General features: G+C 43.4%; 2 protein-coding genes and 1 long non-coding RNA gene across 3 annotated transcripts; 1 reads left to right on the forward strand and 2 right to left on the reverse strand.

Moving 5' to 3' along the window:
• Positions 1-723: 723 nt before the first annotated feature.
• LOC138191049 (uncharacterized) lies at positions 724-1,446 on the reverse strand. Its single transcript, XM_069136518.1, has one exon. The coding sequence runs from the start codon at positions 1,444-1,446 to the stop codon at positions 724-726; it is 723 nt and encodes a 240-aa protein (XP_068992619.1).
• A 1,255-nt stretch (positions 1,447-2,701) lies between these two features.
• mGluR (metabotropic Glutamate Receptor) lies at positions 2,702-11,209 on the reverse strand. Its single transcript, XM_046629945.2, has 5 exons — positions 10,797-11,209; positions 8,075-10,701; positions 7,661-7,773; positions 5,981-7,115; positions 2,702-5,222 (listed from the first exon to the last, which is right to left on the reverse strand). Exons 2-5 carry the CDS (start codon positions 9,414-9,416, stop codon positions 5,074-5,076), a joined length of 2,739 nt encoding a protein of 912 aa, XP_046485901.1. The 5' UTR covers positions 9,417-10,701; positions 10,797-11,209; the 3' UTR covers positions 2,702-5,073.
• Positions 11,210-12,206: 997 nt separating this feature from the next.
• On the forward strand, positions 12,207-13,483 carry LOC124220689 (uncharacterized). The gene is made up of 3 exons (XR_006883648.2): positions 12,207-12,298; positions 12,965-13,107; positions 13,176-13,483. It is a non-coding gene; the product is annotated as an uncharacterized lncRNA (long non-coding RNA).
• The last annotated feature ends 2,628 nt before the right edge of the window (positions 13,484-16,111 follow it).

The raw sequence follows: 16,111 nt of genomic DNA on the forward strand, positions 1-16,111 counted from the left end.
TTGGCATAGGGAAGTGATCTATTATGATAAATGGGTTGACTGTGACCTTGTAATTTCCAACTATTCGAGTAGATCCGTCTTTCTTTAGTAACGGAATAATGGGCGTTCCCCATTCGCTGTAATTGATCGGTTGAATAATATTATTATCTTTCAGACGATGTAATTCGGCTTCTACTTTCGGTTTCAATGAAACGGGGACTTTGTATGGCTGCATGAATTTTGGCTTGGCATCCGATTTCAATTGAATTTCCACGCTTCCCTTTGTAAATAAACCGAATCCCGGGGTGAAGACATATTTAAAATCTTTTTTCAATTTCTCAATAGTTTCAGTACTATAATTTCGGATATTATTTACTTCCGAGTTTTGCTTAGGGTTTTGTAACCGAATCGGCCACATTTTTAATTTGTAGAGCCATTCTCGACCGACAATTGGATGGCCGTTATTATCTATTACGTATAATTTTTGGTTATCTATTTTTGAACCTTTGTGTACCGAAACGATTATTACGCCTTTTACTGCTATGTTTTTGTCATCATAAGAACCTAAATTTAGTGTTGGTGGTAACAGAGGACTGTCCCGAAAGTATTCATTGTAAACATAAAGTGGAATGGCTGCGACATTTGCTCCTGAATCGACTTCCATGCTTAATGTAACGTTGTTTATTTGAGAGTTTTCGAAATGCGGTGGTATTTCAAAATAATTATTTGTGTCACTTGTTTTTATCATGTACAAGTCTGATACAAAGCGATTCTTGTCGTTGAGATCGTCCACGTTAAGCGTTTGCAATTCGTTCCTAGATTTTCCGTTAGATTCTCGATCTTCGATTGCTCATTTTGGATGTTATTGACTCTACCTGTCTGATTGCTTTTTTGGGGACACATTTTAAATATGTGTCCTTGTTTTCCACAGTCGCTACAGTATTTATATCTTAACGAACATTGAGCTTTCAGGTGGTTGTTTTTACAGCAGCAATGACACGCTCGAGCCCCTTGTTGTGTTGTTGATCGTCGTCTGCTGGTGCTGGCCCGGTCCTGCCGTTGATATCTGTTTCCGCGGTCGTCATTGTTGCTTGACCTTGTGTAGTTGAACGTTGACACCGAGTTCTCTGGGTGCGAATTATTTTTGGATTTTGAATTTTTCGTGGCCATTTCAACGATTTTAGCTGTTTCGGTGAATTCCTTTGATGTCTTGCTTGACATTTTTAACAGTTCGTATCTAGTTAAATCATCCTTGACTCCATTAATCAACTGGTCTATGATGTTTTTTTCTAATTCGGCTTCCGTGAATTTATATTTTGCCGCTAGTATTTTGATAGCTAAGGCAACATCTTCTATCGGTTCATCCTCCTTTTGCTTTCGATTTCGGAAATTTACCCGTTCTAGGAATTCGTTTTTGGTTGCATCGTGTAGCGACGTGCCTTTATCGCATAAAGTTTTATAGTCCATTGTCACTAAATCTTCGTTGTTACACGATGCTTTGATTGAATTTTGTTAATAATAAAGCACTTTTCTTGACCGTCGGGATGTCGTTCAGTGTTACAAAAGCCTCTAGTTGGCTCAGAAACGCTGCCCATTTTCCACCTTTCTTGAACGACTCGATTTCACCCATGTACGCCATGATTTTGCGTTTTTGTTTCAGTATCGGCGAAGTTTGTGGAGATAGCTCTGGAGTCTTAATGTCTATCGATCTATCACTTTACACGAATTCTCGTAACACTCTGCGTATATCGCCAATATTATTTTCTTCATTTGCTTCTATACCGCATGTTGCACAAACGGATAACAGATCGGGTTTGTTCAGTTCTTGAATCCACGTAGTTTGTTTGTGTGTGATTTTCGTCTTTGCGCGATCATCATGCCCGAGGAAAAAATTTCAACTACCACTTGAACTTGTGCTGCAGACAGTCGAGACCCGGCAATCAGAAGAAGGAATAAATCTGGCGGGCTTAGATTCGGGCCATTGTAAATTGGCCCGGGCTGACCCTGGTTTAAACTTGCTTCGGTAATTCCGTAGCTACCTGCAGCTCTCGCTACTCGGTATGGATTACGTTGGTATATTCATTATTTTGGGGATTTTCCACGCAGAGTGAAATCGTGCTTTGAATACTAACAGCCACATGCCCTGTTCAGCAAGTTACTGCGTACAATTATATTTTTATCATTGTTCATTCTGCTCTTTTTACCGTATTTGTCATTTTCTGGTGGGGAGAGGGAATCGAGTAGAGAAAATCTAACTGATTCGAGATTCGTTGTACACCGCAGCAGCTGAAAGATAAACTGAACTGTAGCTTCTTATTCTTGGTTCGATTTTCTTTGACTTACCTTGTTTATTATTCTCATTCTACCAATCACTTATTTCTACGGTTGGCCTTTAATGACCCTGAGGTTCCTATCTCGAGTGAATTGAATATTTAGTTTATGGAAATCGGGGCTTCAGTAAGCCGCGGTTGAACCTCAAGTGACAATTAAATTACACGCGGAGTGCGCAGGCTTTGCGTTTAACGTATACGTTTCACCGTCCGAATGCATATTTCGTGCAGTTCTCCCATTTTCGAGCTTGGTTCGTTATTCGTTTGTTTTTCTGTATTTCTTTCAATTAGACGATGCAATTAGCGAAGCATCGATATGCGACAGCGTTTGTACCATACATCGTTATATGGTTGAAAAAATCGATCGAATATAAGAAAATATGTATCATTTTTTATTACAATTCGTTACAATTTATTACGATACGACAAACATCAACAACTGTACACAGAGGCCAACAGAATAAACAATAGCATAATCGCTCAATCACGTATACATAACTATAAATTCATTACTCGCGATCGAAGAAGTGGTAATTCCGATAAGGAACATGAAAAATTTAATCATATATCATCAAACCTTTAGAAAGTGACGTGTTAACTTTTAGTACAGACAGGTTGTTTCTTCCTCTTTCACAGAATGTTACATATAAACCTATGTATATGTGTATGTATACATATGCATGACATGTTGATCTTATACATACGTATATTAATATTCATAATGTGCACTTGCTACGTAGGGCAGATTTTTACACACATGTACACATATTCCTCTCAATGCATGGTCCACGTGTCAAAAGATGTTTTTATTTATCAAAAGAAAAAATTGTCTTCTATTCCATGGTTTAAAACAACGGTGCAAATATATAGTATATATTTATATGTACATATAATATGTCTCATCCTACATAACCCTATTCGTACAACATTGATTTGATGCATTTACTTATCTACAGACCGTTTTCCCCTTACTTTGTATTGGTTTATCAACCTATATATTTGCTTACCTCATTTTATATATATGTATATATATATTATATTTCCGTATTTTAGGTATAGATAAACGATTCTATAATGTGTATATAATAAATAATTATCTCAACGGTTCTTTGAATCGTCAATATATTATATCTGTTTGTACGATCACCAATTTACTAAGCGTATGATTATTATGTATATATGTTATATTACTTTAATTACTCCTACTGTATGTGGATTTATCTAATCATTTTTTCACACGCAACACTCACGGTTCACGTTCACTCGTCACGTTATAGCTTTTTTATGCGTATTCTATTTCTCAAATGCGTTAAAATTATTTTAGCCTATAGGTATATTTTGTTTGGAACGTTGTACGATTTTCAGTGTTGCCCTAAGCCACACCTTGAGTATTTAAAAAAATTTTTTTCGACATTCCGACCAGTCAGAATTACATTCTTATTCTTCGTTCAGGCAACTTTCGAGTCCCGTTTACACATTCCGTCACGACTGTTAACGATTTACCCATGATTCTAAAATAACTGAAAAATGGGCGAAGATAAGGAAATGTGTGAAACGGTCATTCGACACCACATGGATTGATATTATAAATAGGTACGGAAGGAAGGAATTCAAGTTTGAATCACTGCAGTCGCATCACAGCGTTGCAGTTGAGTATTCATAGAGCATTTTATTGAAAATTAGCGGGAAAAACGTTCGAAATACTCGTTAAGCTTCCTCGCTTTTCAACCCATCACGGGCCCGCGGATATATATCTAATAAATAGACAGTTATAGGCACTCGAACGTAAATTATTCCTGAGGTTGTGGAAGGAAACGAGGCAGTCGAGTCAAATGTAGAAAAACGAGTCTTTTTGCTAAAGTTTTGATGGTCAGCTTGTCACCCTCGTCGGAAAATTATAGTTCATTATGAAAAGCGATAACATTTTATAATTATAAGAAATGTTTAAACATAAGAGAACAAAAGATCAATTGATCTCATACACGGCGTTCCATTGGGAGGTGATAAATACCTTGTCTTTGCCTTTCACGATGATGTTCCACAACTTGTTATTTAACTTCGTAACAGTGAAAATATCGAACTTTCTCGCTGTACTATTGAAGCTTTCGTAAAAACCTTTAACATATGGAAGAGGTAGAAAACGACACTTGGATCTGTTTGTTTCGTTAACTATTAACAGTATAGAAATATTCCCTAACGTATCAGTAAGGGTGAAGCGGAACTGATCATGGCTCGCAGAAGATTTCTCATACTGCTAAACATGTCATCTTTTCATAATCAAAGACTTGAAAGAACTTTTCGGGTAATTATTGTCGTGAAGAAACGACTTGACAGGTTGGCAGTTGTCTTTATGAAATTTTCTGTGAAGCAAAGGAATGGCTCTGTCCAACAACATTAAAGTCCATCGTCCATTTTTGATAGATCGGATGTGTAAAATTGAAATTTAGGAACCTACCCCAAAAAGTAGGTTCACGATGCCAGTTGGTTACAATATGGTTATTGTCATTGAAAAATTGATTTTATCGTTGCGTTCAATCTCAGATATGAAGCGTAGCCTTGGGTGATAGGAATTAGGAATCTTCAGCACAGACTCAAGGTTGACATAAAACATCAAGAGAAAAGACTTGTCTTTATACAGTTGACTCGACCGGATCGTTTCCTTTCACAACCTCAAATTATGTCGAGGGATAAATTCAAATATGTTGTAGATTATTCCTCTTTTCAAGTCGATAATCAGGATGAACGACCCTTCGATTGTGGGTGGCTAAAGCTGAGCAACTGCTTCCTCGTTGCCGGCTTTAAACGCAAGGACGGTACGTGTTGGAGTTTGTGGTGTGCCAACTGACGTTTGGGCTGTAGCGTTGATTGCCGGCTGGAGAGGGACGTTTTCGCTCGGTCCATCGCATGCGGTACCTGAAATTACGGGGCTGCTGATGAGAGTGTTCGAGGGCTGCTGCTATCGGGCGATCCGTAATTTTAGGGGAGCGACAGAGTTTCCGAAAGGACGGATTCTTACGGACGTTTAATGCGAGGTGAAAAATCGAGAAACGGTTTTGAAAAACGTTAATTTACGCATAGTCGGGTATTGATCTCGTTATGAAATGTAGGTCGGCGGTATGACAGGCATGTAGTACGGTCGACCGCAAATTGATCGACCACCAAGATAGACCGACTTCTCTATCTGATCAACAGTGTGGGTACCTACATGTATACGATGGAATGCATGGTTGGCAGTATAATTGCCCAACAAATGGTTACATTCAAATACATATGTTCGTTTTGTTCGTACAAAGTTTACTTCCTATTTGCGCTGAAAAACTTTACCACGCCCACTTTGCTGGGTCGGATAATAATAACCCGAAAGTTGTAAAAAATTTCGCGAAACAACCGAACAATTATTATCAACGTATTTCTCTAGACAGTCCTGGGAATGTTGCTTTATACTGCAATTAGTATGAGGTGAGGCTTGGAAAGTTTACACACGAGGTGTCGGCCTGCCTCTCATGGCCAAGTGCCAAATCGGTCTTTAGTCTGGGTGTGCTGGGAATTGCACTTTTCTGTGAAACAATCGAGGATTACATCGAACTGTGCGGAATATCTGGATAGGGAAATCCGGGAGGTGATGGGGTCGAGTGACCAAACGGCGACGAGAATTAACGGAGGTCACTTACATTTCGTGACCGAAGATGCACCTGCACTGCTACCCTGCTTCTTAAACGTGCTGCCGCTCATGGTTACCTTTCCGCGAATATTTTTGTCCGGTTGAAATATGATAATGTAGACTTTCGGCGAGTAGAGACAGACCAGCGCAACCGATGCACTGAGGCTGATGGCAATGCACAGGGTGGTGATTTGGGTCTCGTGAGAGTTCTCGGTCCCGAAGTAAATGGGGACAAAGGCTAGCCATATTATGCAGGTGGTGTACATCGTAAACCCTATGAACTTGCTCTCGTTAAAGTTCTCGGGTATCTTGCGGGTCTTGACCGCGTAGATAGTCGATATTACGATCAACAAGGCGTTGTAGAGTTGGGAGAAGAGGAAGCTCATGTGCTGGATGTTGCACCGAATTATCACCTGCGTTCTGTCGGGTTGAAATTTCTTCGTACCCGGCGGCTCGACTATCATCCAGACCAGGGTTATGACCACTTGAAAGGCGATCAGGGCAGTGGCGATGCAGACCTGAGATGTGGGGCTTATGTACCGAGGCCTGCGGGCGGACCTCGATGCTGAGTCGAATATTCTCGCTATTCTATTGGTCTTTGTGAGGAGGGCACCATAAACCGCACTGAAACTAACACCGACGCCGAATCGTTGCAGGACGCAGGTGACGGTGGTCGTTTTCGCCAGGAGGACGAAAGTGTTCAAGTAACATACGAGTACTCCGGCCAAAAGAATGCCGGTCAACTCTCTTCCGGAAGCCCGAACAACGGGTGTGTCTCTGTGCTGGAAGAGGAGACCTCCAACCGCGAGAGTTGCGGTGATCCCTAGACACGAGATCACCGCGGGAACAATAGCGAATGCACTGCTCCACTTAACGTAAGTTATCGGTAGTTCGTAGCAGCCCTTTTTGTCAGGGTGTGGCCAGTGGTTCTCCTCGCACTCCTTGCACGTCTTTTCGTCGAACACGTACTCGTAAGATTCGCACTGGTCGCAGACCCAGCAGCACGTGTCACCCTGCTGTTTTTTTATCATCCCGGCAGCGCAGGGCAGCGAACAAGCCGAGATAGGAATTTCCGTTGCTCCCTTCGACCAGACCAGATCATCCGTGCTGATATTGAGGGACTTGTTATACCACTTTCCCACTACCTGAAGGATATCGATTTATGTATAGTTGTATATTTGTTACACGGGGGGATAAAGGGGCCGCAATACGCCCCGACTGCACAGGAATATAATCAGCGCATTCTCTAGCGGTTCTCTCTACTTGTTTATACGTAAGAAAAATCTGCGTTAGCTACGGTGTTGGGACTGGGATGTTGATCTATAATGCATTACCCGCCATGCAACAGCACTGGCATGTCCCCAGAGTTACGCCGTGATTCTATTGACCCTGACAACGAGGTTGACGCGGCAAAATATTGCATTTGTAAACCCATTAATCAGTCTGTCGGTGCCTGATACATATACTACCCTCATAATTTTACAACTGTATCAGATGTCGTCGGCTGTCGGCAGGATTTTTTTCCCTGATGATCCCGTTTTCCGGTGACTGTACATGGTACCGGTATTATAATTGATATCGACAGTCGTAAATATTTTAAATCACTTTCCTCTCGATCGGAAGCATTACTAATCGACGCAAGGCTGTTGTACTTGATGAACTTGGTAATTTGTTAGGAAATTGCACTTACCCGGTAATAGTATCCGTTGGTGCCGTTCGGATCGACCTTGCGAAAGTTCAAAATATCGTAGCGTGGCAAGCCATCTCCGTGCTCGTCAAACTTCACCTCGCTGCCGGCAGCATCTGAAAAATGAAATGCATCAGGAACTGACGTACGTAGGCACGAGCTAAGGGGAGTGAGAGAGGGAGGGAAGGAAGGGAACGATCGAACGAACGAGTAATTGAGTAATTAACCCGAACTGCTGACAGGGAACGGCCGGCAATAAATCAGTACGGCAAAGAGCCTGCGAAAAGTGAAATGCGAAGAAGGGGTCAAGGTATGAAAAAGACTAGCGAAAACTTGTCACTAAATTTCGCGGTTGGCGTTGCGCTTAAGACGTAGGTAGTACTCGAGTCTTCAACAACGACATCATGGACTACGAACCAGTGAAAGAAACATTGAGGAGATAACTCCTGTAGAATACACCCCTGTCGAAGTTGACCATAGCTGGACAAAGCCCCACGTTCCGTCCGCAGAGATCACTCTGCAGGTTGTGCAGCGCGTAGGCAAAGGCGTATACAGCATCGACGACGAACTGGACCTTGGACTCTTGTTCGTAGCCGTATGCCGGTGTCAGCTGAAACCTTGAGGAGCAAACGTTGATCGTGTGGTTGGTGACCAGGGGTACGTTCTTCTGCAGGGTGCAGGCGAAAGCGTCTTCCCAGTACTCGCCGAACCACGGATTCCGTCGATTTGTCTCCGGAGTGAGCGAGGCCATGTAATCATCGAAGCCAGGCAGATTTTCGGACTGAAGTTCAACCGTGATCGCGCCTTCAGCGACGTCTTCAAGGCCCTCGACAAGCTTGATCTGCTTCCCCCAGCCGTCGCTCGCGATCCACTGGAACGGTTGGGTCAGGTTCGAGCGACGAGCAGCCTCCAATATCCGTCTGGCGTCCTCGGCTCTAGTAAAGAGAAGGACAGCTCTGGCGTTGGGCTTCTTGAGGAGCTTAGCGATAATGTTGTCGAACACCTTATCGTCCGCGGCGCTGGGCACCTTTTCGGCAGCCGCGATGCACACGTTCCTGTCGTTCGCCTGACGCGTGAACATTTCGATTCCGTACTCGCCGTAGGAGCCTTCCGAGTAAATGGTCGAGACGTAGGACCAGTTGACGCTCTTGACCACGTCCACGAGGGCCATGGACTGGAAGGTGTCCGGTGGCACGGTGCGGGCGAAATAGTCGAATCGTGTTTTGTCACTTAACGCATTCGCGGTCGAGGCCGGCGATATTTGCGGTATGTGAAATAGCCGCAAGAGGTTTGCCACCTGGAGTGAAACTGAGCTGTACGAGCCCCCGATGACTCCATAAACGGGACCGGCGTTCGCGCTCTTGCGAACCCTCGGCGTCGAACGGTCGGCACACTCCAGAACACTTATGTCCTGATTGGACAGCGACGCTCTGACAAAGTGGAGGCTCTGATTTAACGCGTAAGTGTCCCGGCTGCAAGTGTCCAGTATGTGAACACCTAGCGCTATTCCCGGTAGAATTTCATGCTGCTTATTTATCTGGTCAACGGCAAACAGCATCGCCTCGAGCCTCTGTACTCCTCGGTTGTAGATTTTCGGACCGCAGGACGAGCCACCTTTTTCATGAACCGGAAACAGCCCCCCCAGGACTATATCTCCTGGGATCAGGACAGCCTCTCGTTCGTTCTTCCTTGTTGCCGTGACTACGTTAACGATCATCAACGCCAACCAGGCCAAACTAGTCCCACGGAATGGTTGCATATTGATGCAAAAGTTGTCAGGAAACGCTCGTGATTTTCTGTACCCATTAACCACTAATAGTCACATTCTCCCGCCAGTTGGACTCCACCCCGCGGAACGAGCTGAGAGCAAAATCCCATGATTCTTCTCATTTCCGGTATTCGGTTGACCGCTAATGGTCACGTGTTCGCGGGCCCATTAGGAACATCCCAAGTTCTGGGATGGAGTGATCGCTTGATGACGACAACCGGCGTTTCCTGAACGAAGTTTGTCAAGACTTGGATTCATCTTGAGATCGGAATTTGGCACGTTTGGTCCGACAGTGTGGAGTCTCAGTGAGTACGAAAATAAAGGCACTTAAGCCGGTACAGGGATGAAGTGGGAGCCTGTGAAGAGGATGGAGGTACACGTTAGTAGTTTTTCACAAGAATACCGCCTTCTGTGAAGAGTCCAGTACTCAGGTTTCAGCATCCATTTCCACCACGTTCGTCAAGGAGGATACAAACTTGGTGGAAGTTCCAAGTTCCCAACGAATAGACTATTTTCTTCTTTTACTTGGGCATTGCCGGTGCTACTGCTACTGCTGTTGATGCTAATGCTACTGCTGATGTGTGTTTCTCAGCAGTGGGCGCGTGTTATCGATTCAAATGTGCTCCGACGAGTTTTGCCCAAGGGAGCACGTTTCGCCTGGGAAAAGTAACACCCGAAAAATACTTGGAAAAATATTTTCTTCCCCCGACATTGCTTCAGCGTTTTGCCCCACTCCTTTGTCAGCCTCGGAGCTTCTCACCCCGGACTTCGCCCTCGCCTTCATCTTCAAGTTTTACATTCTACATCGGGAGGGCCAAATGTACCAGTTACCTGTGCTTACACCAATATTTACGGGTTTTTCCTCGAGGTAGGGAAGAACTGCGACGATGGATCTGCGACCGAGTATCTTGTTGCACGAATACCAAATCAATAGTTTCTCTGTATGGGTTGGTATAGTTGAGAAAGTCTGTTTTGAAACCGTCTTTTTTTTACGTGTTTTCTCCTCCTCCCTTCGAGCTCAGAAAAGCGGTCGAGGAATTCCTCTCTCCATTCTTATCCGCAAGAAAAGACCTACTTCAAACCCAATACGATAGAGAATCCAATCGATAGAGAGCGTCTTAGAGCATCCCTCGGGGCCTCGTGGCGATCCTTTCAGTTTGTTTTTTTCTGGATTAAAAAAGCTCTCCCGTCTAAGCCCGCGTCAACTTTCGGACATTGGAGTCTACCACCTGACCTCAGGACCACTGTATGCGATGTACAAGCAGGTCTACACACCCTGTGAAGCAGAATACGCTCCTCCATAAAATATCCGACTTCCAATTGCCGGGGTTGAAAAGCCGGAGATTATGCCGTCTAAGAATTTCTCCTCACCGAGCCCAAGTCACATGCTCATAACGCCGCCACGGCCGTCGGCGTCGCCGAGACAAATCGATAGATGCCTCGTGACAATTTATGGTACCGTCGGCTCTTCAAGATATGAAACTGCGACTCCGCGGAGCCCAGCGAGAGAGCCTTTTCAGCAACAAACACGCGCTGCTCCTCCTCGAGCGGATTGATTCAACGGGGTAAGAGAAGCGCCAGCTGTGCCCCTTGACTAGGGCAACCGACCACGCACTACTGCCCGACTAACCCAACATCTCCGACCATCCCCTGAATTAGACTGGAGGGGGAAATTCGCCGATCGACTCTGCGCTGTGCTTTCGTTTCTCGCAGTACACTCGCTCTGCTTGGCAAGCTTTATGTTCAGAGCTTCGCCGCGGGGCTGCGCTGGGGGGTTTGATGGTGCTTTCGTCAACGTGCCCGCCTCGCGACTGCCGAGCTTCGTGTTCAATCGTCCGCGAACTTTCGGAACGAAGTGGCGAGGCGGGAGGGGGGACGGGGGAGGAATACGCGACTCTCGCCGCTCGCGCGAGAAGCTTAAACGTTCTGCGCAAAGGCCGATCACTCGGCGCCAAGCTTTCCCCCCACCCCCACCCCCACCCGCAGCACCATCCCGCTCGGCAGCTCTACGTCGGTAACACAAACCTCAAGATATTGCCCGGCTCTACCCGACAGGAGCACCTAATCGAGGTGACAAGAGGCTAAATTCGTTCCGCATTTTATTTTACGAGGATAACCAGAACGACCCCCTTGATCTTTGTTCGTATCCTGCTACCGCGGCGTGACCTTCGATTTTCTGTGACCAAATCATTAGCTGCTGACCTTTTTTTATTCCAGCTTTAAATCGTACTCACTGAATCAGCTTTACGTCCTGGGCCCAGATTAGTGCGATTCTTGGACGTCTGGAACTTATAGGACGTATTCTTTATACTCACAAAATTGCAGGCGGGAATAATATCTGCGAAGTGAAATTCATGAGATTAACTTTTAGTGTACCTGCTGCTCCAGGAAATCTTTCGAGTATCATTCAATGCTTCGTCAACTTGTGTCAATGTTATACAACAACTTTTCTATGCAAATAAAATTAGAAAGCCTTTGATTCCGATTTAAAACGTTTCAGATAATTTTCTACAATTGCTGCGAGACAGACAAAGATGGTTTCACGGGTATTTTTAACGTCGAATTTTATGCCTCACGTTTTGTGCCGCGGAAATGTTGCCTCGAAAATAGCTAAATGAAATTTTTATGAATACCTCGAATCGGACGACATACAATTGGGTCGATTGTAGGCCAGAAAGTATAATAACAAGAATTACTTCCTGCCGAGGTGGAGCGTGAATATTCGACAAAGTTTTATTCTGCTTAACAACTATTATCTTATCATTAAACAAATCGTTGAACCGCAAACCGCACAGTTTTCGTGTGCCTGCCAATGGCACGATCCCCGGCAACTATTGTGCGGTGGCACGAATTGAATAACTTTGTATTTTCAAGTGCGTATATACGATATATTAAATCAAAAGTAATGTAATTTTAGAAGGGGCATTTAACTACCCTCAATCACGAATGAGAGGTAAAAGTACTAAGTCCCATTATTCACTTCCGTGCGTGTGCCGTATCAATATTCAGCCCCGGTTATTAATACTATGACTGACTTAAAATTTTTACCTACACAAATTCAATTGTTATATCTGTTTGCTTTAATTAATTATCGAACTAGTTTTCCCCCGCTGTAGATGGCAAAGGGCTGGCGTAGCTTGAAATTGGTTATTTTTCAGAAAACGATAGCAAAGTTTCAACGACTCGACACAATTCTCTGCTGAAATTGTTCAATTGGTTTTTTGACAGGTTATACAGAATATCATAAATCTTTTAACCAAGATTAGATTACAGATGAGTTGAAATTCACGGCATATATTTTGAGCTACGATGAGAACTCTGATTCATAAAATGAGTGTTAGCACATTTCGAGTTATGATACTTGTTAGAGAGAATGACTTTTAGATTGTTCATAGAAAATTTTTCACCATGCTTTAATCAACAATAAATTACCCTACGTATATTCCATAATTTTACTAATATTCTGAAATTGTGTGTATAAAATAACGGTAAATGGGAGTGACTGACTTGAGGATTCTTATCTTGATACCCGCCTACAGGTACGGCGCATTTATTTCTTATACTCCAAAGAGAACGGGAACATATTTTCCAGTCCCCTGAAGGTTGTTCTCCAAATTGTTTTCCACAAGAGAAGGTAGAAAATTGGTCATGTAGTTTAATCAGGAAGCGGCGGACGAGACCGGTAAGGGGAGACAGAGAAGTCGAATTAAATAACTTTATGCTCCATTTGATTAATTAAAATGATTCTAGTTGTACGTCTCTTCGGCACTAAAACGGAGAGTGGCGGAGATGGGGAATCTGGAAAAAGGGGTTCCGACAACGAGTAGGAAATGACTGTAGAACGAGAACTCGCGGAAACAAAGAGGGCATCAAAAAAGCACGAAATAAGTATAAAAGAACAAACGAGGCCGTCACTTTTGTACTCAGCGAGAACAGCAGAAGCAGCAGCAGCAGCAGTCCTGCAGATCACTGAGAGCATATGAAATACGTGAAAGGAAACAATCCAAGTGCTAAAGCCCGGCCTATACGTATATACTTACGAAAGTACATATACCTGCATGTAGTATATACTAAAACTCGCAAATCGAAGAGAAGCGTTGATGCCTTCATCCATATTCCTCATTCTCCTTATTCTTCAAGTTATTACGTTATCCACCTTCGATTTGCCCTTTTCACGCGAGACGCGAAAGGTTCGAGCCTCAGCGCCTGTTGTAAGTACAGTTTCAAAAAAGCCAAGAAACAGCGAGACGTGTGTGTGTATGTGTGTGTGTGCGCGAGTGTCACGACGAAGTAGAGCCAAGCCGAGTAACGAGATATTTCAGGTGACGATCGTACGGAATGGGGAACAGGGTTGGATAGGGTAGTTCAATCGGAAGCCAATTTCACAGCTGAGTACCACCCGACAGGAAAATTGGCCGAAAGTAGCGAGACGAACGGAGATGTGTTCGAGAAGTCGATGGCCCGGCGTCAGACTACCTCAGAAACAAGTCAAACCATGCTCGGAAATACACAGACAGATCGGGAGTTGGATGTCAGAGAAGCCTGACACCCATCCCAGACGCCGCCGGACCAAAACCGGAGGGGAAGAGAAAATCCAACGGAAATACGTAGCTACTATTTCAGGCCGTAGTGCTGAAGGAAAACCACGGTGGTTCTCAAGAATTTTATGGAAACTCTACCATTTTTTTCCTTACATCGAACGGCCCATAACTTTCCAAGTAGAAATTCAATCCGACCAACCTGACGTCCCAGCAGGCCCTGATCAGGTTAAAATCAGGCTTGCGTCATTAAGGTCGGTCTAAGGCGTCCCTTACTTAGGCACGCCTAATGTGGCCCTAGTCAGGTTAATATCAGGCATATCTGAGTAAGGTATGCCTGATCTGGTCCTGAGCAGGCTTGGGTCAAGCAAACTCTATTACGGTGCACCTGATTTGATCTTGACTAAACGTGACACATTGCAAGTACCGCGAGCAGCCACCAGGCGTCATGGAGTCCTTGGCGTTCTCATGATAAACGTATCAGATGACTTATAATAAAGTGTGACCATCTACCTGCAACATCGTACGAAATATGATTGTGCAGTTGAACAGTTGTGTAGATATCTGCTCCCATATCCATTTCTGATCAACTCCTGATCAGGGTCTGACCATCGCAAACACGTAAAATCAACCTGATCAGGGCATTCTAGAACGGTACGTTACATTTCCGGTCCAGGCTCTGATCAGGTAACCCGATGTGTACTTGATGAAGGTGGTGGTAAGGCAAGTCTCATGAGAATTTCTGCTCAGGTTTACACTTCTTAATACCACGTGATGGCGGTAAAGGTGCAGTTATAGGCGGATTACGGCTCCTTAAGTATCAAGTCTTCCTCTTCTCAGCTCGGACCGCAAGCTCACAGTTATGAGAGCCTCCGTGCGTCCTCGAGAGATGCATTTTGCAGGCAGTACCTTCACTCAAGTCGAGTGCCTGTAGACTTCACTCCGAAAGAACTGTTGTATTTCTCGGTCAGACGATGAGTGTGCTTACAATGAGAGGAATTTTCAAAATCCACTTACGTATTTTACGTAGCGCAACGTGAAATATCGTCTGAATGGCGAGGCGTGGTAATCATTACTATAGGTACAAACATTTGATGCTGATCAGTAGCCACCCGATGCGAAAGTCTCGCACAAATAAACTTACGCCAAGTAACAGTATAAATTGTTATGAAAATTTCCACGATTCTCTACCCGGCGCGCAAAATTGTTTTATAAAATTTTCGTTTATTCGCGTTTCCTTCCGTCGGTCTTATGTATTTTTGAAGAGAAGACGTTGAAAGCAATTTGCATACACATTGCTATTTGGAATGTTGAATATTTTAAACGAGCCAGAAAGAATATAATCTTGTAGAATGTATTATTTATAAGTCACGTTAAACGAGGATTCAATTTGACAGAAAAAAAAAAAATATCCGAGTAGTTTAAAATCCTTCACGTACATATCCTGAATATAAGCGAGAAATTATTTTGAATAATAAATTTACTAAACCATTCAGCCTCTGTTTGTCCCGTGAGAATCTATAAAGAACCGGACGATTATTTTTAAACGAAAATTTCACAGGAGGTTTTTCCCGAGGGAAATCTTCTTCTTATTCCCAATTCAGAAAGAGAGACATAAAGAGGGAGAGAGAGAGAGAGAGAGAGAGAGAGAGCGAAAGTATATTTATTTGATTTTGGAGTGTAACTCCCCAAGGACCACAGGCAAAAATTATAAAAAACCAATGATAACCTAAGACTAATTAATTCTAATAATAATCGAGGAAAAACAAAACCTAAAAGAAAATAACAACAAGCAAAAAAGAAAAGAAAAGCTTAATTAGAATAACAACAAACAAAAAAGTAAACAATAGTTAAATCAAAATAACACGGGAAGTAAATAATTAACAGAAAGAAAGTAATACTAATCCAAAGTAGAAACAGAAATAATGAAATGATAATTACAAGCGCTACATACACTCTGCAGAAAAAAAGCTGAAAATTATCATACAACCATACAGGCACAATACCCATACTCTGCACAATTTTACACATTAACAAATTATCAAATTATCATACTCCATATCTATACCGGGTTCGCTTCACGTTCCTCTGCCGCCATCAAATATTCATAGCAACGCGATCGAAAGACAGGCAGAATGGGCGTGATTT

Source organism: Neodiprion pinetum, chromosome 5, assembly GCF_021155775.2.
Source record: "Neodiprion pinetum isolate iyNeoPine1 chromosome 5, iyNeoPine1.2, whole genome shotgun sequence".
Classification (NCBI taxonomy): domain Eukaryota; kingdom Metazoa; phylum Arthropoda; class Insecta; order Hymenoptera; family Diprionidae; genus Neodiprion; species Neodiprion pinetum.

Excerpts from the sequence above, each read along its gene's own strand:
- LOC138191049 (XM_069136518.1), bottom strand. The coding sequence starts at position 1,446 with ATGGACTATAAAACTTTATGCGATAAAGGCACGTCGCTACACGATGCA.
- mGluR (XM_046629945.2), bottom strand. The coding sequence starts at position 9,416 with ATGCAACCATTCCGTGGGACTAGTTTGGCCTGGTTGGCGTTGATGATC. Across the intron at positions 7,774-8,074 it reads CCTCAATGTTTCTTTCACTG|ATGCTGCCGGCAGCGAGGTG; the intron begins GTTCGTAGTCCA and ends TTCATTTTTCAG. Across the intron at positions 5,223-5,980 it reads TGCATCTTCGGTCACGAAAT|GTACCGCATGCGATGGACCG; the intron begins GTAAGTGACCTC and ends CCGTAATTTCAG.